Source organism: Dendrobates tinctorius, unplaced genomic scaffold (genome assembly GCF_039654945.1).
Source record: "Dendrobates tinctorius isolate UK_male_01 unplaced genomic scaffold, ASM3965494v1 ptg000006l, whole genome shotgun sequence".
NCBI lineage: Eukaryota > Metazoa > Chordata > Amphibia > Anura > Dendrobatidae > Dendrobates > Dendrobates tinctorius.
The window spans coordinates 15,467,315-15,491,550 of NW_027361674.1; the positions used below are offsets into that span (position 1 = coordinate 15,467,315).

General features: G+C 47.1%; 1 protein-coding gene across 1 annotated transcript in view; it reads right to left on the reverse strand.

The window, feature by feature from the left end:
• Positions 1-24,236, reverse strand: part of HIF1A (hypoxia inducible factor 1 subunit alpha) — a 70,398-nt gene that overhangs the window by 21,788 nt on the left and 24,374 nt on the right. The window contains exons 2-7 of the mRNA XM_073571018.1: positions 10,878-11,068; positions 10,324-10,469; positions 9,310-9,394; positions 8,163-8,275; positions 5,054-5,256; positions 4,699-4,805 (exon numbers count right to left, since the gene is read on the reverse strand). Of these exons, the coding sequence (XP_073427119.1) occupies positions 4,699-4,805; positions 5,054-5,256; positions 8,163-8,275; positions 9,310-9,394; positions 10,324-10,469; positions 10,878-11,068 (845 nt within the window). The remainder of the gene's footprint in view (positions 1-4,698; positions 4,806-5,053; positions 5,257-8,162; positions 8,276-9,309; positions 9,395-10,323; positions 10,470-10,877; positions 11,069-24,236) is intronic.

The window sequence follows — 24,236 nt, forward strand, 5'->3', positions numbered from 1 at the left end:
TAGACAGTCTGGAAGCCTCCAGGGGACGTCCGCGAGCATGTTGACCAGTTCCGCGTACCAAGGCCGTCTTGGCCAATCTGGAGCGACTAGAATCACTGGTACGCCTTCCGATTTTATCTTTTTGACCACTTGTGGGATCAAGGCCAGAGGCGGGAACAGATAAGGAAGTTGAAACTGGGACCACGGAGTCACCAGCGCGTCGCATGCGACGGCTAGAGGGTCCCTGGACCTGGCTACGAACTGCGGCACCTTGTGGTTCATCCGAGATGCCATGAGGTCGACATCCGGGGTGCCCCAACGGTGGCATATCTGATTGAAGACTGTGGGGTGCAGGGACCATTCGCCGGACGCTAGGCCCTGGCGACTCAAAGTCGGCTGCCCAATTTTCCACCCCTGGAATATGGACGGCGGAGACTGCCGGAACGTAACGTTCTGCCCAGCGGAATATCTTGGCCACTTCTGACATTACTTGCTTGCTGCGCGTGCCCCCCTGATGGTTTATGTACGCCACGGCGTTGTCCGACTGAATACGGACCGGCTTGCCGGAGAGGAGAGGTTGCCAGTGAAGTAGGGCCAGGAAGATTGCTCTGATCTCCAGAAGATTGATTGGGAGAAGAGACTCCTGTGGATTCCAGCATCCTTGGGCCGCTTTCTGATGGAACACGGCTCCCCATCCTAGAAGACTTGCATCGGTGGTGATGACTTGCCACTGAGGCGGAAGAAAGGACCTCCCTTGGAGAACTGACGCTGGCCGTAGCCACCAAGCGAGAGATTGCCTCACTCTGAGAGGGAGCAGAATAGTACGGTCCAAGGACATCGTGGTCTTGTTCCAGGCTGAAAGCAGAGACAGCTGGAGGGGGCGAAGATGAAACTGCGCAAAGGGTACTGCTTCCATGGAAGCCACCATCTTCCCCAGGACCTTCATGCAGGACCGAATGGGAATGGGAGTAGGCCTCGAGAGTTCTGATGCCCTTGGAAAGAGTCGCAAAATTTTTCCCCTGGAAGAAAAACAAGGGATAGATTTGTGTCGAATTCCATGCCCAGAAAGGTCAGACGCTGGGTGGGGGTCAGAATGGACTTCTCTTTGTTGACCAGCCAACCGAGGCGGCCGAGTGTCCAGGGTTATCTGAAGACTCTGGAGACAGTCCTGGCGAGACGAACCCTTGATCAAAAGATCGTCCAGATAAGGGATGATGAGGATCCCTCTGGAGCGAAGGATGGCCATGACGGTTGCCATCACCTTCGTGAAAACACGGGGCGCTGAAGCTAGGCCGAAAGGAAGAGCCGTGAACTGAAAGTGGTCTCCCTGAATCGCAAATCGAAGATACTTCTGATGTTGCGCACAAACCGGAATGTGCAGATAGGCATCCCGAATGTCCACCGAGCAGAGGAATTCCCCGGGTTCCATGGAAGCAATCACTGACCGAAGAGACTCCATTTTGAAATGAAGAATCTTCACGTGGCGATTGAGCAATCTGAGGTCTAGAATTGGACGAAGGGAGCCGTCTTTCTTCGGGACTACAAAGAGATTGGAGTAGAACCCGGAAAAAAGTTCGTTTGAGGGAACGGGAACAATGACTCCGGCGGAAAGAAGGGAGGAAATGGCCTGCAGAAAACCCGGAGTCTGGGACCGCTGTCGCGGAGGCAGAGACCGGAAAAAACGTCTGTTCGGGGGGGAAGCAAATTCGATCTTGTATCCGGATGCGACGATTTCTCTGACCCAAGCGTCGTCGACAACGGACAGCCAAGCATCCACGAAAAAGGAAAGTCTGCCTCCCACCCTGGAAGAAATTCCAGGTGGGGGTGACCCGTCTCTTAGAAGAAAATCTGCCGGAATTGGCGCCTGAAGATCTGGAGTATTGTCCTCTAGATCTCCAGCGAGGAGCGGGTTTGTAGGAAGGTTTCATCTGATCCCGCTCCCTGGTGGAGGGCGGCCGATCTTGTTGAGCAGATCTCTCCGTGGCAGAGAAGGGACGAAAGGGCCTGAATGGTCGAAAACCCCTTTCTGTTGAAAAAACGTTTCGGTCGAGACTGGGGAAGCGAAGTGCTTTTACCACCAGTGGCATCGGAAATTATCTGATCCAGCTTGGCTCCAAAGAGTCTAGAGCCATGGAATGGCAGATTGGTAAGCGACTGTTTTGAAGTAGTGTCCGCATTCCATGACTTTAGCCAGAGGACTCGGCGTACAGCTACTATGTTGCTGTTAGCCCTTGCTACGCAACCGGCCGCGTCCAAGGAGGCGGCCAAAAGGTATTTTCCTGCATGGTTAACCTGATCTGCAAGATCCGCCAACTCGTCTTGAGGAGCTGACGCTAAGATGCCCCTGTGAAGAATTTTTGTCCAAGCGGAAATGACTTTCGCCACCCAAGCGGATGCGAAAATGGGGCAGAGAGAGGCGCCGGATGCCTCAAAGATAGACTTAGCCAGAGATTCAGTCTGCCTGTCAGTAGGATCTTTAAGCGATGCCCCATCTGGCAGAGAAAGCACCGTTTTTGAGGCTATCCGGGAAACTGGAGGATCCACCTCGGGAGCCTTGGACCACTTTGTGAGCAGGTCTGTGTCAAAGGGGTACAGTACGTCTACGTACTTGCGGCCTGAGAAACGTTGCTCAGGGCGCTCCCAGTGTTTGGATAAGGTAGTATCGAAATATTTGTGATTGGGAAAGGTTCGAGATGGAGGTCTTGCTCGTTTAAGGAGAACAGAGCATTCCTGAGGGGGAGTCTTATCCTGCTTAATTTTTAGTGTTTGGAAGATAGCTGATATAAGACTATCGACCATGTCCCGTGTTTTAGAAATGCTGTTCCCTTCTGAACTAGCTTCCGATTGAGAGTCATCGCCTGACTGAAGGTTGTCATCCGAGGAAGGAGAACGAAACCTGGGAGAAGCAGAAGGGCCCTGCGAGCTAGAGGACGAAGTAGACAGAGCCCGCTTCCTAGAACTCCTGCCCTGTCTGTCTCTCAGAAGGCCGCGGTCAGGTGCGGACGACTCACCCTGAGAGGCGGTCGGGGCACAGGTGGCTGCAGATAGCTGAGGTAATCATTCTAAGACCTGGACCAGCGACTGTGATACTTTTGTCAAGTCGGATACAGACTGAGACATTACAACGGCCCACTCCGGGGGGAAGGGAGAGTGTCCTCAGCCCGCTCCTGAGATGCCGACATATTTGAAGGCCTGCAGGGGGGGCAGAATGGGGACGACCGACCCGATGCCCACTTCTTTTTACAGCGCGCACAGGCGTAATAGGTAGCGGTGGGCCTGAAGCAGAGATCCCCTGAAGGGTTGGGCATAAGTAAACTGCACTGAATGGCCGCAGGAATTAGGGAAGAACCGCCGAGGAGAGCTAATCTTTGCCACAGAGCAGAGCCTACCGAGATTCTGGCGAGCAGCAGAAAACGCCGAAGTGTCCCCCAAGCAGCGCAGGAAGGAGTGAAAATCGAGGAAAACCTTGTGCTGGAGGCGGAGCTTAGCTGCGGCGCCGTGACTGGCTAACAGCGACGAAGAGGGCATGGTCGAAGAGGGAGGCTGGCATATCAAAAGAAAAGGAGCCCTGTGATGGGCTAGAAAAGGAGCCCTGTGATGGGCTAGAAAAGGAGCCCTGTGATGGGCTAGAAAAGGAGCCCTGTGATGGGCTAGAAAAGGCTCGCTGAAAAGAGCGCGCTCAGGAAGGGAGGAGGGAGCACGCTGAGGGAAAGTGAAAGTGAAAGGAAGACGCCGCAGCCCCATGCCTAGCAATTGTGAAGGAAACGCCGACATACCGGTGCCGAACTGACAGTGGGCCTGCTGCTTGTGACGCTGCTGTGGTGAGTGAAGGGATCCCCAGTGTCTTCCTGACTAGTGCAGGGGGAGGATGAGACGCAAGCGGCTGTGTGAGCGCGCGGCAGGCAGAGAGGGCGGGAGATTCAAATAACTGCGGACCTGTAATCACCAAGGTCCAACTTCTCCCTTGCACGGAAGCTTATGCGGGGCCGGAGGGAACGTACAGGCACTTACCTGACGTCCCTGAAGAGGATGACCACAGGGGCCCACGGAGAACAGGCAGGCCGCTGGGGGGGGGTCCTCTGTACCCGCATCCTAGAGAAGACGGCTTGAACCTCCTGCAATCGCCGACTTCCTCTCAGCCCTGTCCCGAGAAAGGGGTGAGGAGGGGGATTCGGCAAGGACCAGCCACCTGTCCACAACCCTTATCACCGGAAGGTGATAGGGAGAAAGTCCTGCCTGCGGTACTGAGAGTTGCGATGTGGGTGACAACACACTGCTCGCTCAGCCGCATGATATAGGAAATCAGGGTGATAACTATACCCTGTTTCCCAACGGAAAAACCTGAAAAATAAGAGAGAAAAGATTAAAAAGTTCGATCTAAACCCTAAAAGAAAAAATGGATTATTAACTGCGGATCTGGGGAGATCCCGGTCCGCCTCCTACAGACACCAAGCACAAACTGAGGTGCTTGGTGCCTGTCGGTGGGTGTATACTGCCAGGGAGGAGCTAATTTTTATTGTTTTGCATAGTGTCAGCCTCCTAGCAGCAGCAGCATACACCCATGGTAATCTGTGTCCCCCAATAAGGCGATAAAGAAAAAAACCCTTTAATAATCCTATTTAGATAGTACTGCAAGGCCAGAAAACAAATTCTGAATAGCTGAAGCACAAAACAGTGTGATTCTTAAATTTAGACTTTTTTGGGGGAAGGGAGACTTACTGTCATGATGTGCTTTAGTCAGGTGGTCAGAGTCCAGTGCATGGTAATACTCATACACCGACCGTCCAAGAAGCTCTTCTGGCTCATACCCAACCAGTTCTGTTACCCTAGTGTAAAGAAAGAGTAATTACATTAGAATAAATGTAAAAATAGAAAAGGTAATGACCCAAATTGTTCCAGTATTTCTTTTCTACAATAACCTGTCTCGATAAAACACCAGATTGCTAAAACTATTTCGTTCATACAATTATTTTTTGAACCCGTCCCCTACACAGTACAAAACGTGCTGTCCTGTTTCTAGATTGGCATGACACTAGATCTGCAGGCCGCTGTTCTTGGCCACCAGGGTCTCTACCTCTCGTCACAGTAGGAAAACTTCATGTCCAGGCTGTGGCGGCTGAGGAACGTCTTGCTGTCCAATGGAAACTCAATGTTTGATGGGTGAGGAATTGGCTCGCAGATTAGCACCATGCAAGTCATGGGCGGCTTTTTGTAGCCACATTGGTTCTGGCTGTTGCAGGAGTTGTAAACCCGCATGTGCCCTGTGCAGTGGAGGACCTGAAATAAAATATATAAAAATTAAAAAATATAGTTGATATTAATGAAAAAGTGTATTTAATAGGTCCTAAGGTCAAAGTCACTAAGCCCTTATTCAGACATCAGATTTTCAGGTATAAAACACATTTTCTATGATGTCATTTACATGTCTGGATCAAAATCACTAGGCCGGTTTCACATTTGCGTTTCAGGGCGCAGCGACGGCCTGCGCACGGCCGCCGCTAAGCCCCGCCCCCGCCGGTAGCTCCGCCTCCGGGCGCATGACGCTGCATGCGTCCCCTAAGTTTATCACTGAGGACGCAGGCCGTTCGCAGTATGCGTTTGGCGGCGCCTGCGTCCTTTTGACGGTGCGCAGAGCGCAACCAAATTGCAACAGGTTGCGTTTGGCGCTGGTCGGCGCACCGTCAAAAGGACGCAGGCGCCACAAAAACACATACTGCGCCTGCGTCCTCAGTGATAAAGATAGGGGGCGCATGACCAGGGGCGTATCTGGGGGGGCAGCCGGGGCAGTTGCCCCGGGCGCAGCCGGCAGGGGGCGCAGTCCGGGCCGCCTAATGCAGCGGTCCGCAGTGTCCTCCCTGGCGCCTGCGTTCTGCCGCCCCCCCTGGCCTAAGAGTCGGCGGTTCTCTGTGTCAGCTGTCAAGCTGACAGCTGGCGCAGAGAAGGTGCGCGCGCCGGCTCCCAGGGAACAATTGTACTGGCGTCTGTATAGACGCCAGTACAATTGCAGCTCTGACCGCCGGGCCAGAGCGACGTCAGCAGCGTGACATGTCATGTGATCATGCTGCTGACGTCACTCCCCGGCGCCCAGAGTGAACGCTCAGCGCTGGTGGTAAGTGTGCTCCAATGTGGAGCTGAAGAAACCACCGAAGATGGGGGGTGTATGCGTGGGGGGGGGGGTTAATGAGTGGAGAGGAGGTTAATGTGGGGATGGGGATAAATGTGTGGGGGGGTTAAAGAGTGGGGATGGGGGTTAATTAGTGGGGGGGTTAATGAGTGGGGATGGGGTTAATGTGTAGTGGGGTTAATGAGTGGGGATGGGGTTAATGTGTGGGGGGTTAATGAGTGGGGATGGTGTTAATGTGTGGAGGGTTAATGAGTGGGGATGGTGTTAATGTGTGGGGGGTTAATGAGTGGGGATGGTGGTTAATGTGTGGCGGGTTAATGAGTGGGGATGGGGTTAATGTGTGGGGGGTTAATGAGTGGGGGGGTTAATGAGTGGGGATGGGGGTTAATGTGTGGCGGGTTAATGAGTGGGGATGGGGGTTAATGTGTGGCGGGTTAATGAGTGGGGATGGGGGTTATTGAGTGGGGATGGGGGTTATTGAGTGGGGATGGAATTAATTTGTGGAGGGTTAATGAGTGGGGATGGAATTAATGTGTGTGGGGGGTTAATGTGTGGGGGATTTGGAGTGGGGGGTACATAATGTGTTGGGGGATTTGGGAGTATGGACGGGGGGGTTAATGAGTGGGGATGATGGAATTAATGAGTGGGGTTGGCGGCTATTGTTTGGGGGGGGTTAATTAGTAGGGATGGGGTTAATGTGTGGGGGATTTGGGAGTGGGGATGGGGGGGTATTTAATGTGTGTGAGGGATTTGGTGTGTGGATGGGGGGTTATTTAATGTGTGTTAGGGAGATTTGAGGACACAGTATGTATGAGGAAACAGTACGAGGGTTGGGTGCAGACAGTATGGGGAGCGAACGGGTTAATGTATGTGGACACAGTATGGGGAGTCAGGGGTATGTGTGAGCAGGCAGTATAGAGAGTGAGGGGTTAAATATATGAGGAGACAGTATTGTGAACAGAGGGATGATAGAGGAGACAGTATGAGGAAGGAGGGGAATAGTGTGAGGAGACAGTATATTGCAGATATTTTTATTTAGGGGCATTATAATGACACTTCTATCTTTAAGGGCATCGAGTGGAGATTTGCTGCAGAAGACCAGAGAAGCTGGAAGTCTGCAGAGGCCGCTGTGGATGAGAAAACTCTTCATGGGGTTTGGACAAGAAGAAGAAAAGGAGAACGACTCCAGAGACGTCATCTATAAGGTACCTGGATGTAAATGTTATTTGTGCTACTGACTTGTTCTCATGTTTTTATTTGTTAGGAACATTAATGGGGTTGTCCAGGTTTGTACGGAGTCTGCAGTCATTCTATGTGACTGCAGACTTCTGAATTCTCACAGTGCTCACTGAACACTGTCAGGATTCTCTCGTGCCGGTAATTTACATACATGCGGTCACATGCTGACTAGACATGTGTGGCCTCACTCAATGAAAATGAACGGAGCGAGGCCAGGCACGTCTAGTCGGAATGTGGCCAGAAGTATATAAATCACATACTTGTGCTGACATGACTGTACATCAGCAAGGGAGAATCCTAAATGTGTGCAGTGCATTCGTTGTGAGAATTCAGAATCTGCAATGTCAGGATTCAGCTCTGCAGGTTCCAGTAGTCATCACACGGACACTTCACTCATATGCGATTTTCATACTTGACAACGAGCTTCTCTTCCTGCTTTCAGTTTTTTACTGAACATTGAGAGCATTAGGGAGAGCAGCTCGTGGGTACATGGCTAAGTGTGCAAGTCGCATATGTACTTGGTGTGGGGGGGGGGGGGGGGGGCGCGCGCCGAACCAAATTCTTGCCCCGGGTGCCAGGAAGCCTAGATACGCCTCTGCGCATGACGCATGTAGCGTCATGCGCCCGGAGGCGGAGCTACCGGCGGAGGCGCGGCAGGGGTGGGGCTTAGCGGCAGAAACGCAAATGTGAAACCGGCCTAAAAAAGGAAAAAAATGCATGTCTGAACAAGGCCTAAATTTGACTTGACCCAAACTACTTTTCCACCCTGTCCTATTTTTGTCACAAAAGCCACATGTGGTCACTGTTCTCGTCTTCTCACCTTCCATGTGGCAGACTTTATATTGACCGTTCTTCCCCGGCTGGTCAGCGTGCACTTCATTCTCAGAAAGAAGCTTCTCTCTGTGATCTGTTCCTTTCCTTTTTTAGCTGGTCCTACAAGAAGGAACATTGCTAGTTAAAGGGGATCCTCGGGATAGGTCATCAACATCTGCTCGGGGGTAGGACACCTGGCGCCCCCAGTGATCAGCTGCTACGGGGGCTGGCAGGAAGGTCTCTGATGCCGCAGGAACACAGAAGCTCCGTCATTCAGCCTAGGATACATATTAGTCCGTAAAAGGGAGGGGAGGCGGGCTGCTGACATGCGGGGCTCCCCCGATAATGGTAAAAATAAGACGACCCTATATCCTATCCATTGGCTTCCCGATTCTGTCCCAACCTTAGGCAGCCCCTAAAGGTAGTCAATGGTGGATCCAGGCAGAGACAAGTAAAGTGTATGCGAAGCTACAGCCTTACTTAGAGAGCTCATTCTTCCACAATCCACTGCCTTTAGCGAGTCTGACATAACAATATGAGTCCTGAGGAATTAAACATTATCTTCCCATTTTTTGGCCTCTCCTGAAAGCCTAAAATACTTCTTGCTCTGAGTTGGTCGTAGATGAATGAAGCCTTCTTTTTAAACACAAACATCTGGTTGTATAATATTATGGGAAGTTTTTATTTATTCTGATAAGGACTGAAGTTAGAAAATAATGTCTGGAGGCCCCCTATACACATTAGATGAAAGCTGCTGCGGATGCATTGCCTCCTGGACACTTATTGTCCCCTTATCTCTTAAAGATGCTGTACACAAACCGGTAGATGGCTAGTGCAGCAACGAGAGGAAGTGTTAGACCAGCACCGGCCACCCCTCCTCTCTCTCTGCTCCAGCGCCGGCCACCCCTCCACCACCAGCCCTCTCCCCCTCCAGCGCCGGCCACCCCTCCACCACCAGAGCCCTCTCCCCCTCCACTGGCCCCATACCACAGTCTGCATATGTAGTCTTAAAAGGGATGAAGCACCAAGAAAATTGGCAAATGTGACTGCTTCCGTTCTCCCAAGACTAAGCACCACCATGTATCGGGGTCCCGTCAGGATCTGCCTGGTGCGCTTTCAGACCATTGTCCCAATTAGTTTATTTTTGTACTTACCATTCCTAAGTGTCAGCATTTCCCTCAGCTCTTCATGGTCACACGGGTGGGTGAAGTCAAATACACTGTGCCCAGTGAGCTCAAACTGGGGAAAAAAGAAAAAAAAAAATGACTGCATGAACCGCAGTTTACCAGAACACACTCCTTATTAAGCACCAATATCTGCTGATCTATAGCAACTAAGTAGCAGGGAACATCACTACACAGAGCAGCGGCAATGCCACACAAAGCATCCTGCAGTATGTCCGACTCCATGCAGAGACTTATGGAAGCAGCACCATATTGTCTCATCGGTTCACCATACAATAGACTGCCCCATAACAGCCCCCGTTGAGGTACCACATGGTGACAGACTGCTACACGCTTCTACAAATCACAGCCGCTAAACCTCAAGAACGTCAACCTGCACGCTAAGGGCTTGTTCACACAGTGGGGATTTTCTGCGGATTCTCCTTCTAGATTTGGGGATCCGAAAAACTCCAACATGTTACAGCAGCAGCAAAAAGATTGAAATTTCATCTTCCGCTGCAGATAACCTCCGCATAAAAACTTACTAAATCCGTCACGGCGAGTGAATTTCACCCATTACAACATGGTATTAGAAGGTACAGTGCTGTGCAAATTAATTGGGACAAAGCATTTTTTTTTTTTTTTTTTTTTTAAAAACACACCTGTTCAAAACAGTTAAAACTGGTTTGAATCACTGGCTGGTAACCAACTTACGATTTTACTTAAAAAAAAAAAAAAATGCTTTGTCCCAATTAATTTGCACAGCACTGTATTAAATGACAAGGGAAGGAATCCAATTTTTTTATCACACGTGAACACAGTCTTACATGGTGGATGTATGGTCGGCAGGATACGTCCTCCTGAAATACTCTGTACTGCTGTCAATGCACTGTCTGTACCTTGACCCATCTCTCCACAACACAAGCCAGGCAAAGCATAATGTAAATATAGATCATGATCAGAGGGGAGTAGAGCCCCTAAGGACCTGTGAAAGACCCTCCGTACCTGTGTGAGCCCCATGCACTTGTTAACGTTTTCAGACAGGTAAATCATATCTCCTTCTTCTGTCAGGACCAGAACAAATCCTTCCAAGGCCTTCAGATAAAAGCAGTTGAGCTGTTTCTCCAGTTCAGATTCCTCATCCATGTCCCCTGAGGAAAACAATGCTTTGTTACTACAAGTGATTGAGTATCTCCCCCAAATGCTACATATTGGTCAGTAAAGCCCCATACACATTAGATAACAATTGTCAGTACGATTACTAAGTTATCAGCCATCTTTGCCCATGTACGAGATGCTCAGCCCCAGCTCTGTTCTCTATGAGGATGTAACAAGACCCTCGTATAAAGTACCATGTATCATACAAGTAAGGCAGTGTTCACATTCACAGGTGCATTTTCTGCTCAGTTCATGAAATCTTGAAGCTGCGCCGACACAACCGCATCAGACGGAGCCAAACGGTAATAATGGGGTCGGTCTTATACATCCATGGCTTTTATAATGAACATGCAGAAGACACTAACTAGTGTCGATGCCAGGTCCCCATCATCGGTGCTCACCTGCATCAAGGAGGCGTCGGACACGCAAGTAACTGATGGCGAGACGCATTATGGAGGCTTTATCCAGGTGGGAGCTGACATTGTGCGGCAGTGGTAGCTGGTGGGACAGCTCATAGAAGACCTCTGCCTCCTTACCCCGACGACACCTGGCCGCATCTCTGGATTTCTCCTTCCGACGCTCTGAACTGATCCTGCAAATAGATTTAATGTGTTAAGTACGTATTCATACCGTGCTGTTAGCCACCTGCCAGATGTAACCAGTGTACCATCATTCACCAGGACGTGTTATGCGTCTACCCTGATGTCTACCTGAACCAACAGGCCTTAAAAAGGGATTGTCCCCAGAAGGCAAGTCATTCCCTATCCACACTGATGGCTGAAGGTCTGTCCGTTGGACGCCCAGTGAACCCAAGTCTGAATGGAGCAGAGGTGGAGCAGTGGACTATGGGACAGCCATTCTCACAATCTCTGGTGGTCCTAGGGGTCAAATCCCCAGAGATCAGTTATGGAAGGGGATAATCCAATATAATCGCAAAACCCATGTAATGGGATTGTTCACTTTAACATATAAAGCAGTCAAGACCCTTTAGATCGTGGTCAGCCACCATGTTCACACATGCATGCTCAGCCATGTCTTTTCTATGTCTCCCCCACATACATGATGCTCAGCCATGTCTTTTCTATGTCTCCCACACATACATGCATGCTCCGCCATGTCTTTTCTATGCCCCCTCCATACACATGCACGCTCAGCTACGTCTTGTCTATGAGGACGTAACTTTCAAACACTTATCTCTGATGGGACCTCTGCTGTTGGACACGTCTCCCTGAGGGCAGCCTGGACCATATCAGCCCTCTATGTACAGTGCATTTTGGCAGACTGATGCTAATTTTCACTTGTTTTCAGAAAATGTAATAAAAAAAAAAAAAAAAAATCATCAGAAATGTGATATTAAATTTAATTACAATATTTTCTGCCCTTAAAATGAAGGTTTAGTTCTTTTAAAATCCCCGTTATTTCCCAGTAATACCCATATGAATATAATTTTCTTTCAAGTCACTAACAGTCACTCTAAGAAATCACAGGAACTGATGCAAGAGGAGAAACTAAATTGTGGCGGCCGACATCCTCCGCCCCCTACCTTTGCAGCATTGTTTGAGCATGAAGTGCTCACTTCCTGGAATTTCCTCCAGATGTAATGCTGTTCTGTAGGCCGTGTTCTGTCAGCACTCAGGGGGCAGGTCCCAACTGGTTACAGACAAGACAGATATGCGCCTATGAAGAGCAGATGCGGGAGGGAAGGCACATTACAGGCAGCCTCTTTTAAGCCCCTGTCACACTAAGTGAGATCGCTGCTGAGTCACAAGTTTTGTGGACGCAACAGCGACCTCAGCAGCGATCTCGCTACTTTTGACAGGTAGCAGCGACCAGGCCCCTGCTGTGACATCGCTGGTCATGTCGGAATAACCTGGACATTTTTTTTGATCGTTGAGGTCCCGCTGGGTAGCATGCATCGGTATGTTTGACGCCTTACCAACGACCTCGTTAGCAACTCAGAAGCGAGACACATAGGCGTGGATTTGCGTTAATTCGAGGTCTGAATCGTCAGAGTAGCTGCTATGTGACAGAGTCCCAACGACCGCCGACATCGTTACAAAGGTCGCTACGGGTCGCCGTATCGTTGCTGCGTCGTTGGAAAGATCTGACTGTTTGGCATCTCACCAGCGACCACATAGCGACGCAGCAACGATCCCTACCAGGTCATATCGTTTGCGGGATTGCTGTAGCATCGCTGAGTGTGACGGGGGCTTAACGCTCGTGCTCTGCGTCCTGAACAATTTCAGAAATTACAAAAGACTTTAGAACGCTTCAAGAATTACTAAAACGTTGTCCTGAAAACTGACCATTAGGTGGCGCCGTTACTGCAATTCCATTACACAACCATGCAAGTATAATTGGCGCCCTAAAATTACTGAGCTCCGCCAAGGGGCTGTGACCTGTAGCAGCAAGAGCCACAAGCCATAATTCTACAGATGTTGCAAAATTACAACTCCCAGAATGGAAGCAGGTTCATCCAAGTACTGCAACATAAAATACAGCGGGCAGCCACTTGCTCCACCAACACAACGGGAAGCCCTTTTGATATTCCTTGAAGTCTATGTAAAGTAGAGCTAATCTACTAAGAACAAAAGAAGGCGAAATGTCTACCGTCTCTGGGATCTATAATGAGCAAGTCAGAAGATGCCAATTACAGTCACACTGGGCCATTAGTGTGCAGGACAAAATTGTCAAGTGGTCCAAGTCAAGAAAAGCCACCAAGGAGCTTAAAAAGGTCCCCCTGGATAGGCATCGCTGTGACCACCAGCAATCACCAAAGCAAGGGCTTGGGTTCTATGTTCTCACCTGGACATGAGGCTACAACCAGCAGAAGTTAGACACAGTGGCAGCACATGCGCTCACGCTGCAGCCTTTCACAGTGTCACAGGCTTCAAATGGTGCCAGACAGCGCATACATGTTGTTACGTACAATCATGTGGCCAAGGGTTCAGGCAGTCAGCATAGTCTCTGGTGCCAATATCTGGGATTTAGCATTTGATCAGGTTGTATCTGTAGTATAATGGTTTTCCATGGTCCCATTTTCATGTATTTTGGAAGGATACCAGCACTGCGGCCTGGATGTTATAGGGCAGGAGGAGCTGATCAGTAAAACTTGAAATTCCTGTTTGTAGCATAGGAGTCCAGCGGGAAGTCCTACTCCGTGATTGACAGTCTTCACTGTATGACAGGCAGAGATAGCTGTCAATCACTAGTAGTCCCACCCACTGCACTCATACTAAAAATACCAGGGATTTCAACAAATAAAATACAAGGTTATATTGAATCCTTTCCCCAATAACCCATATATCATTCTGCTCAGCTTCTTCTCTGTACCATGGTGGCCACAGACCGGGCTTGTAGCTGCCACATCACAGGTTCCCTTTAATGACTGAATCCTAATTTTTTTTTACACTTCTGGATCGCCAGGTTCTTGGAAGGCACCACACATCCTATACACTGGTGTAGCCGTACACTAGGTCGGCTCACAGAAACTAGCTGTGGTTTGGACTACACTTTCTGGAAATGTTAACCACACATTTCTTCCATTACACAGAACTTTGTCAGACAAGTGACACCGTACAATCAGATAGATATAGATTATAATCACTGCTGAAAAACTTTGACTCGGGTTTTGAAGCCTCTAGAAAAATTAAACATGACAAAAGTGGTGGAGCAGAAACCAAACACGCGGAGCCTTGTGCCAGCTATTCACAGTTCTTCCATTGAACAGTGAAAGGCCCCATGAGTACTATGAGTCTACAAGACAATACACAGGATCGGGAGCAGCTGGCACTGATCACTGGGGTGGCGTGTTCTGCCTGGCCCCAAATTCAGCTGTGACTAGTGGACATTCATGGTCATAGTCCACAGCAGCGCAGACGTATGAAAGCAATGAATCTGGCTTGAATAAGACAATATTTATTTAATCCGGCAGCAAGAAGAACAGATATCGGCCGACGTTTCGACCCATGCAAGGACCTTCAAGGACATCTGTGATGATGGAGCCGGACTGGTTGTAGTGGTGGGATATTGCTGGATCAAATCAATTTCCAATTCTAGCAGAATTCATTGCTGAAATATCCAACTGAGTATATGGTTGGACTGTGGTCCCTTTCTCAAGCACAGCGCAATCAGGACAGCAATGCTGGCTTTGTGCCTAACTTGGAATTATATAATCTGCAGCAGCAGACCAACTGCTAATGCAGAACTACGACCCCCAGCAATGCCCTGACAGCAAAGTTGTAACTCTGCAAATGCTGGGAACAGCCTGTTGGTAGCAGGCGTTCAGCAGCACCTTCTGGTCTCTAAAGGGCCTGTCACACTAAGCGATATTGCTAGCAATAGCGCTGTAACGTCACTGGTTTTTGTGACGTAGCAGCGATATTGCTAGCGATATCACTATGTCTGATACTTACCTCCGACCGGCTCCCCCGCTGACTATCACTGATCACGCGAGAACTTCCTAGACCGTTTCTCCTCATCAGCTTCCTGCTGGGCTTCCTGTGGCGCCAACGAGCGACGCGTGGACGTCTTCATCGCCGCGTCTGACAGGTAAGTAGCGACCCCCGACCCCTGCTATGTCGCTGGTGAGATCTGCCTGTGTAGCAGCTCACTAGCGACCACTTAGCGATGCACCAGTGATCCTGACCACGTCATATCGCTGGTCGGGATCGCTGGTGCATCGCTAAGTGTGACAGTACCTTTAGTCAAGAGAGAGTCAGCCCTATCAGGCCTTATACACATGGTAAACCCTTTATCTAGATCACCAGCAGTCAGTGTGACCTTTTAATGGGAGCCTTGGGCCATGTACTGCCTCTCTGATTAATGCAAAAATATTTGTCTTACCATACAAAGCATGGAAATGTTAAAGCAAGCCTGCACCAGGTTTGGCCCATGTGAGATAAGACCACATTTCAGCCCTCATATACAGCATTCTAACATGCTGTATATAAGCCCCCAATCCAGCCAGCAACAAAAGAAAAAATAATTAGGCTATGTGCACACGTAGCAGAAAATATCTGCTTAAAAAACGGACTCCCTTCCCAGAAACCGCGCATTTTTGTGCAAAAAAAGCGCGTTTTTTATGCGTTTTTTCCGCTCGGTTCCAGACCCATAGAAATGGCCAGAAATGCGGAAAAATCCGCAAAATTAATCAGCATGCTGCGTTTTTTTTACCACAAAGCTTTTTTTTCGTGGTAAAGAACGCATCAATATGCACAAAAAGTGCAATATCCATAGAAATGAATGGGAAGCTTATTTCTAGCGTTTTTATAGCGGATTTATTGGCAAATCCGCTAAAAAAAGCTGTGTGTGCACACAGCCTAACACTCACCTGCAGGGTGGTCCAGCCCTATGGGCATCACTAGTCCGATCATATAGAAATATAAAGCCAGCTCACCGACTTGATAGGAGCACGGAACACCATCCTGCAGTGGTCAAATCAATGTAGAAATAAGGAGAAAAATCCAGCGCCACACGAAATCAAGTTTCCAAATTTATTCCAACATGGATAATGAACAAGTCAGCTCCAGGACTGCATCAGCTCACACAGGAGCGACATAGGCGGCGCATTTCGATCGCTGCAAGCGATCTTTATCAAAGCTAACATATCAAGATCACACACAGTTTTAAAAGAAACAGAGACCAATCATCTAATACATGTCACATGGCCAGAAGGTCCTGTTCTAATAGTGCAATTCACCAAGCAACGAAATCAAAAAAACTGCATCAAATTTATACAGAAACATACATATAAGATATAGCCATATAAATATAAAAGGCGTTATTGATGTAAAATATTGCAATTTTATCAAAACTAATATGATTTCGTTATATATTAGTGACTCATGTGACCACAAAAGATCTCTCTCCGCTAGCGCATATATCAATAATCAGGATCATATATGATTCACATGAATCATCAGAAAAACATGTGGTAAAAAACATACAAATCTAAAATACATTATTCATATGAAAAATGCTTTGAAGATTCAACAGTGGAACATGATTTCGTTCTTTTTGTTTAATCCATCAGGAAATCTGGTTCCCAAATTAAAAATCCAGAAAGCCTCCCGGGTAAGCAATGTCCTCCTGGTATCACCACCCCTAGAAGATTTCCTGATTTTTTCAATGACACATGTTTTTCTGTTGATTCATGTGAATCATATATGATCATGTTTATTGATATATGCGCTAGCGGAGAGAGATCTTTTGTGGTCCCATGATTCACTAATATATAACGAAATCATATTAGTTTTGATAAAATTGCAATATTTTACATCAATAATGCCTTTTATATTTATATGGCTATATCTTATATGTTCTTTCTGTATAAATTTGATGCAGTTTTTTTGATTTCGTTGCTTGGTGAATTGCACTATTAGAACAGGACCTTCTGGCCATGTGACATGTATTAGATAGATGATTGGTCTCTTTCTTTTAAAACTGTGTGTGATCTTGATATGTTAGCTTTGATAAAGATCGCTTGCAGCGATCGAAACGCGTCGTCTATGTCGCTTCTGTGTGAGCTGATGCAGTCCTGGAGCTGACTTGTTCATTATCCATGTTGAAATAAATTTGGAAACTTGATTTCGTGTGGAGCTGGATTTTTCTCCTTATTTCTACATCACTAGTCCGATGCCTCCCTTATCCTTTCAATGCCGCCCTCCTCTTTGCATCGTGTGGATGGCGCATCCCTACATTATCCAGTGTGTCCCCCAGGGCTGTGGAGTCGGTAAGCCAAACCTGCGACTCCAACTCCTCAATTTCCCTTACACCGACTCCCACATATATTGCTTATATTTAAGTGAAAAATGTATTTTAGTACAATGTGAACATCAGACATTTAATCATTTTTGTGATATCTTGATTATTGTATTTAGATAGAACATAATATATACACTCACTGGCCACTTTATTAGGTACACCTGTCCAACTGTGTGTTAAGACTTAATTTCTAATCAGCCAATCACATGGCGGCAACTCAGTGCATTTAGGCATGTAGACATGGTCAAGACAATCTCCTGCAGTTCAAACCGAGCATCAGTATGGGGAAGAAAGGTGATTTGAGTGCCTTTGAACGTGGCATGATTGTTGGTGCCAGAAGGGCTGGTCTGAGTATTTCAGAAACTGCTGATCTACTGGGATTTTCACGCACAACCATCTCTAGGGTTTACAGAGAATGGTCCGAAAAAGAAAAAAAATCCAGTGAGCGGCAGTTCTGTGGCCGGAAATGCCATGTTGATGCCAGAGGTCAGAGGAGAATGGGCAGACTGGTTCGAGCTGATAGAAAGGCAACAGTGACTCAAATTGCCACCCGTTACAACCAAGGTAGGCAGAAGAGCATCTCTGAACGCACAGTGCGTCGAACTTTGAGGCAGATGGGCTACAGCAGCAGAAGACCACACCGGGTACCACTCCTCTCAGCTAAGAACAGGAAACTGAGGCTACAATTTGCACAAGCTCATCGAAATTGGACAGTAGAAGATTGGAAAAACGTTGCCTGGTCTGATGAGTCTCGATTTCTGCTGCGACATTCGGATGGTAGGGTCAGAATTTGGCGTAAACAACATGAAAGCATGGATCCATCCTGCCTTGTATCAACGGTTCAGGCTGGTGGTGGTGGTGTCATGGTGTGGGGAATTTTTTCTTGGCACTCTTTGGGCCCCTTGGTACCAATTGAGCATCGTTGCAACGCCACAGCCTACCTGAGTATTGTTGCTGACCATGTCCATCCCTTTATGACCACAATGTACCCAACATCTGATGGCTACTTTCAGCAGGATAATGCGCCATGTCATAAAGCTCGAATCATCTCAGATTGGTTTCTTGAACATGACAATGAGTTCACTGTACTCAAATGGCCTCCTCAGTCACCAGATCTCAATCCAATAGAGCATCTTTGGGATGTGGTGGAACGGGAGATTCGCATCAGGGATGTGCAGCCGACAAATCTGCGCCAACTGTGTGATGCCATCATGTCAATATGGTCCAAAATCTCTGAGGAATGCTTCCAGCACCTTGTTGAATCTCTGCCACGAAGAATTGAGGCAGTTCTGAAGGCAAAAGGGGGTCCAACCAGTTACTAGCATGGTGTACCTAATAAAGTGGCCAGTGAGTGTATTTATTGGAATACAACTTTAGGAACACAAAAAACTAGTAAATATGTAATATACTATGTAATATTGATTACACACACACACACACACACATATATATGTATATCTATATCACTATGTAATAAACTATGTAAGTGGCAAAAAACAGTTTAACAAAAACATACTAAATAACATTTGTGCAGTCTATGAATTTGTTCTAAGAAATAGAATTGCCTCCATCAGATCCTCCTTCATAGATGACCTAAAATCTGACCTAATAATTTTAAGGCTAGAGAACAACCTCTCTACAGTAACTTGGGTTGGAGGCAAAGCCGTAACCACATGGGCAACATCTCTAACAATTTCCGGGTATAAAGGAATTGCCTCATGCACAGTCAGTTTTCATAAACGGTTGAATTTTTCTATTTCTTTGAGAGCAAGTGAAACATTTTGCTGAAATATGGTCAATCTGCTTGCTATAGGAGACGGAGTGAAATCTTTTTCCTTGCGGCAACGCTTTGCCTGCTCCATGTCATCCAAATACTTGTCAAAGTCAAACTCATCTGATAAGGATGAAGATATGGCAGCAGTAGCACTGTCAGGACCCAAGTCCTTTTGCACCTGGCAGTCCTCCTGTAGGCCACTCGTCCTAACTGCTACCTCAGTCAGAGCTTCTTTTCCTTTAGTAAGCTGTTGATCATCAAGCAGTATACGATGACTTGGGACCACAAACAGCTGCCAGAAAAATTTTATTTTCCAATAGCTGTGTCTCTCTCCGTTTCATTGAAGCAGAAATGCCATCTGCGATTAAACCACCTCTTTGGGACAGGCAAAATAGCAAGTTCTTCCACTCCCTTATGAAAATGCCAGGAGTTAAATCCTCAGCTTGTAATTTTTTAGTCACGGTAAATGGGTGATTAAGCAATTCCTTCAATTCAGCCACCCGTGTCCATTGACCTTCATTTAGGGTTACCTGAGGGTTCGCTATATCTATAAGAAATCGTTTTAGTTCAAGCAATCGCTCAATCATTAAATAAGTGCTGCCCCACCAAGTGGCTTGATCGACAATTGCCCCTTTCCCAGTACATCTCTTTAAGATGAAATCAATTTTAGGGGTTCTGGTGGCAATAACCAATTTCTTCACTTTTCCAATCAGATTTCCAGCATGTCCCTCTTGCAGACCCTCTCTTATTGCCAGCTGCAGTGTGTGCACAACTTTCTCCAGCTCGGGGCCCAGGAATCGGATCCTGTGCAGGGCAGGCACCCCTCCCCCTCCTCTCTCTGGTGAAGACAGCAGAAGACAGGACAGAGGAGGGGAGATTGCCCCCTGCAGTCTGGAGCCGATGCAGGACGGGAGCACTGCAGAATACGAGTTTTGATATGTGAGTGCGCCTGCTTCTAGGGGGGGGCTGCTGTCCTCCCTGCCCCTCGCTGGCTACAGCCATGATTCACACAGCGTTTTTGCGGATCTGTTTTTTGCAGTAAAATACAGTGACTCTGGGCATCCCAGCAAAGTCAATGGGTTTCAAGATATGACATTCAGACACATTGTTTTGTGAGGATCTGTTTTTGGGCTGAATGAGCATGTCAGTTTGTGTGGCGTTTTTCTAATCTGCTTTTGCTATTGAAAACATTATCTATGAGCTCAAAAACCTTTCAGGTGATGCGTTTTTTTAAAAAGCTGATCTGCTTTTGTAGCTGAAAAATGTGTCCTCAAAACGCAGCAAAAACACTGTATGAATGTAGCCTTAGATCAGGAATAAAACAGCCATTTATAGGACATTCCATAACTTTCCCTAATTCCTATGAAAAATATTCAGCACATTCTGCATTGAACTATTGTACCCAATTTATTATATATGTATTTTAGGAGTCGGTCCCTTTTATACAGACTCCGACTCCACAGCCCTGGTGTCCCCCGCCATTTCGCTTCTGCGCAGGTGCACTGATAAGTAGTGAAGTGCGCAGGTGCCAGGAAAGGTTAAAGAGCCCTGGCACACGTGCACTGCACTACTTTGCTCTGCCCTGATCAGGGCAGATAAGTATGCCTGCGCAGCAGCAAGATGCCGGGGAACACTGCGGCTAACATAGGGATGCGCCATCCACACGAAGCAAGAAGGAAGACTGCATCGCAAGAAGGGAGGCGCCGGACCAAGATCAGTGACACCCATTAGACCTGACCACCCCGCAGGCGAGTATAATAAAATCTGTAAGTACAAGTAGTCCACATAGCATTCTCCTGACAAGAATACCCTACACTGGAATAAACACTCCTACATATCACACGTCATCAGGCTGTCATGCAGATGGCTGCCACGACAATAAGCCACTAGCCCAAATGGCTGTTACATGGGTGCATTTTAGCAAGAGTAATATGGCCAAACTCACCATGTTTCGACACCTTACAGCACCATAAGACACAATCATGATATATAGGGGATATCACAATGTCACAGCAGAAATAGTCTCTTCCAGAATGCAGCCGACCGCCCTAAACCCCTGCTCACGGCAGCAGATTTAGTTAAAAAGAAAGTCACAGCCGGCCTGGCATTTCCATAGTAGCCTCCTCCTTTCCACAGGTTGTTCCTTGAATGCATCTCAGCCGCATTCACTTATCCAGCTGCAATACCAAAGACAGCCCACAGAGAGGAGTGGTGCCATTTCTTGTACTGTAGGATCACAACTCCCTTTAAATCTAAAGCCTGCAGAGCAAAAACCAACTTGATGGCACCTTAAAAAAAAATGTTGCTACATCATGAAAAACTCAGCCATACACACACGAAAAAAAAAAAAAAGTTTTCACTTCAGACCTTGGCTACAACTGCTAATCTGAAAAACCATGCCCTCATATATGGAGTGCAGGTAGATAAAGTCTCCTGATATAAGCCATGTTTATAGGTTATGCAACCACATGGTAAATGAGTAACCACAGTCCATCATCATCACCACAGTGCGAAATGACCACCGCTCACAGACACCATACACGTGTGCTGTTCCTGCACACGGCATTAGGGGGCATGCTGCTGCTGGTTACTGATATGTTTGTACAGCATGGCTCTCAATTAGGAGTATTAACAAAAATAAACTTTTTTCTTTGCTAAAAATCCTTTTTCTGATCTCCTCCTAGCCGATTGATGACCACATCAAAAAGGTAACTGTAGGCAAACAAAAACCTTGTACATGCCTAACAGTGAAACATTTTTAATGAAATGCAATTCCCCAAATGCATGTACTTAAGAAAGGAAAACTGCCCTAGGAGGTGTGGAGGTGGATAACTCCTTTAATATAAAGAAATCATTAATTTATACTACTGCATTAATAAAAATCTACAAAGAAAAAAAAAAAAAAAAAATCATGCAGTGTATGTGCAGACGCAAATAAACCCCGATAGGCTTCAGTGACCCCAGGTCTATTGGCTGTTTGTCAGGCTAGGACGTGTTACAGATACCTTTCCAATGGCTAGTACATGGACACACTAGCCTGGTCAGAGCATAGAGCAGTTATGCGACCATGGGTATGTTGGAGGCTAGTGTGTGAACCAGGGACCTTTGCACTACATAGACACAAGGAAACCAGATCACGCCCAAGGCCTGGAGAGGAAATCCATTCTCTCAGCACACACAATGCTGAACAATATACCTAGGAAACTGATGATTCCCTTGTGTCTACCAAGTCTAGGAGTTTGCCTTCAATTGACTTTTCTTCAAGGAGTGAATAGTGTGGTTCATTTTTTACCAGTCAGAGCACCATACATTTTGTAGTGGTTGTATCTGGTACTGCCGTTCAGTCCTATTAAAAAGTTATTGGGAATAATAATTTAATTATTTATTATTGCAATACCAGGCACTGCCACTTTCAAATGTATGGCGCTGTTCCTGGCAAGTAATAACATGGATGCAGCATTCTCTAGAGCACTAGGGCCCCTTAGGTCAGCCTTCTACTAAGCTGCAGAACATCTCCAGTGGAGCTCTAGGCATGGGCACCTCAAGACTGCCGTTCTGCTGATCGGTGCCGGTCTCACCGATCAACAACCCCCACCACCTCCACAAGTTACCACTAGGGGTAATTCGGTGAAAAAGAAGTTACCGTAAGTCTGGAATTCTGAGTATATCAATATAGTGTGCAATGCAACGGTCAGAGGTCGCTGGAAGTTGTAGTCCCTCCATAGATGGGGCATTGCAGTTTATTGATTACTTGGCTAGGAGGTTGTAAATAATCAAGAAAACACATCAGTCACTGTGACAGGCAGCATGGGAGTATTAACGTCTCGCAGATGCGCACGGATTCACGTAGTTCTTTTTGTTGGAGCTGTACAGACAAGTTTTCTTGTCCCAGTTCCAGAATCAGGACAAACCAGTAACACTGGAGGCAGGACGGGTGTAAGGTGTCAGAGCTGGTGATTTACTAAATGAATGGAGGGGATTCTACACCGCGTGAAGGAGTCTGGAGAAAATACAGGGGCCCCCCGTTCACACGCTCATCTCTACGAGATACAAGGCGGGGAAAAAAAACCCACAACATTTACACTATTGTGCTGGATCCAATTTCCATCCATTTTTATCTGCTTGTATGGTTTTACTAATTGGTATTAGATTGATTTTTCTCGTATGCAAAAAATAAACACAGTTTTCAAGTTTCTCCTACCAATCAGGCTGCGTTCGCATGATGCGCTTTTGATGTTGCAGATTTTCTGCACCCATTAAGTTAAAATAGGGTACTTGAATTTTTTTCCAAAATATGCAGCATAGAAAACATCAAAAGCTCATGGTGGGAAGGAAGCCTAAGGGTCCCATTTCACATAGCGACGCACCAGCGATCCCAGCAACGATACGACCTCGTAAGGATCGTTGGTGCGTCGCTACATGGTCGCTAGTAAGCTGCCAAACAGGCAGATCTCTTCAACGACGCAGCAATCCAACGGCAATCCGTATAACGACCTCAGCGGTCGTTGGGACCTTGTCACACAGCAGCTTTTCTGACAACTCACGCCTGCGTCCCTGAGTTCTGCGTCGCCAATGAGGTCGCTCCTCGGCGTCAAACACAGCGATACATGCTGGCCAGCGGGACGCAGACAATGGAAAAATGGCCCAGGACATTTGAGCACGATCAGCGATATTCACAGGGCTATGGAGTCGGTAAGCCAAACCTGCAACTCCGACTCCTCAATTTCCCTTACACCGACTCCAACTCCGACTCCACGACTCCGACTCCCACACATATTGCTTATATTTAAGTGAAAAATTTATTGTAGTACAATGTGAACCTCAGACATTTAATAATTTTTATGATCCCATAATCAAGATATTTAGATAGAACAGAATATATATTGGTGTACTACCCGGTTTTCATTCTTTTTGGTACAGATACGATATGGATAGACAGATATGGATAAATGGATAGATAGAGCAGATTTCTAATCTGCTTTTGCTATTGAAAACATTATCTATGAGCTCAAAAACCTTTCAGGTGATGCGGTTTTTTAAAAAGATGATCAGCTTTTGCAGCTGAAAAACGTATCCTCAAAAAACACAGGAAAAACGCTGTGTGTGAATGTAGCCTTAGATCAGGAATAGAACAGCCATTTATAGGACATTTCATAACTTTCCCAAATTCCTATGAAAAAATATTCAGCACATCCTGCATTGAATTACTGTACCCAATTTA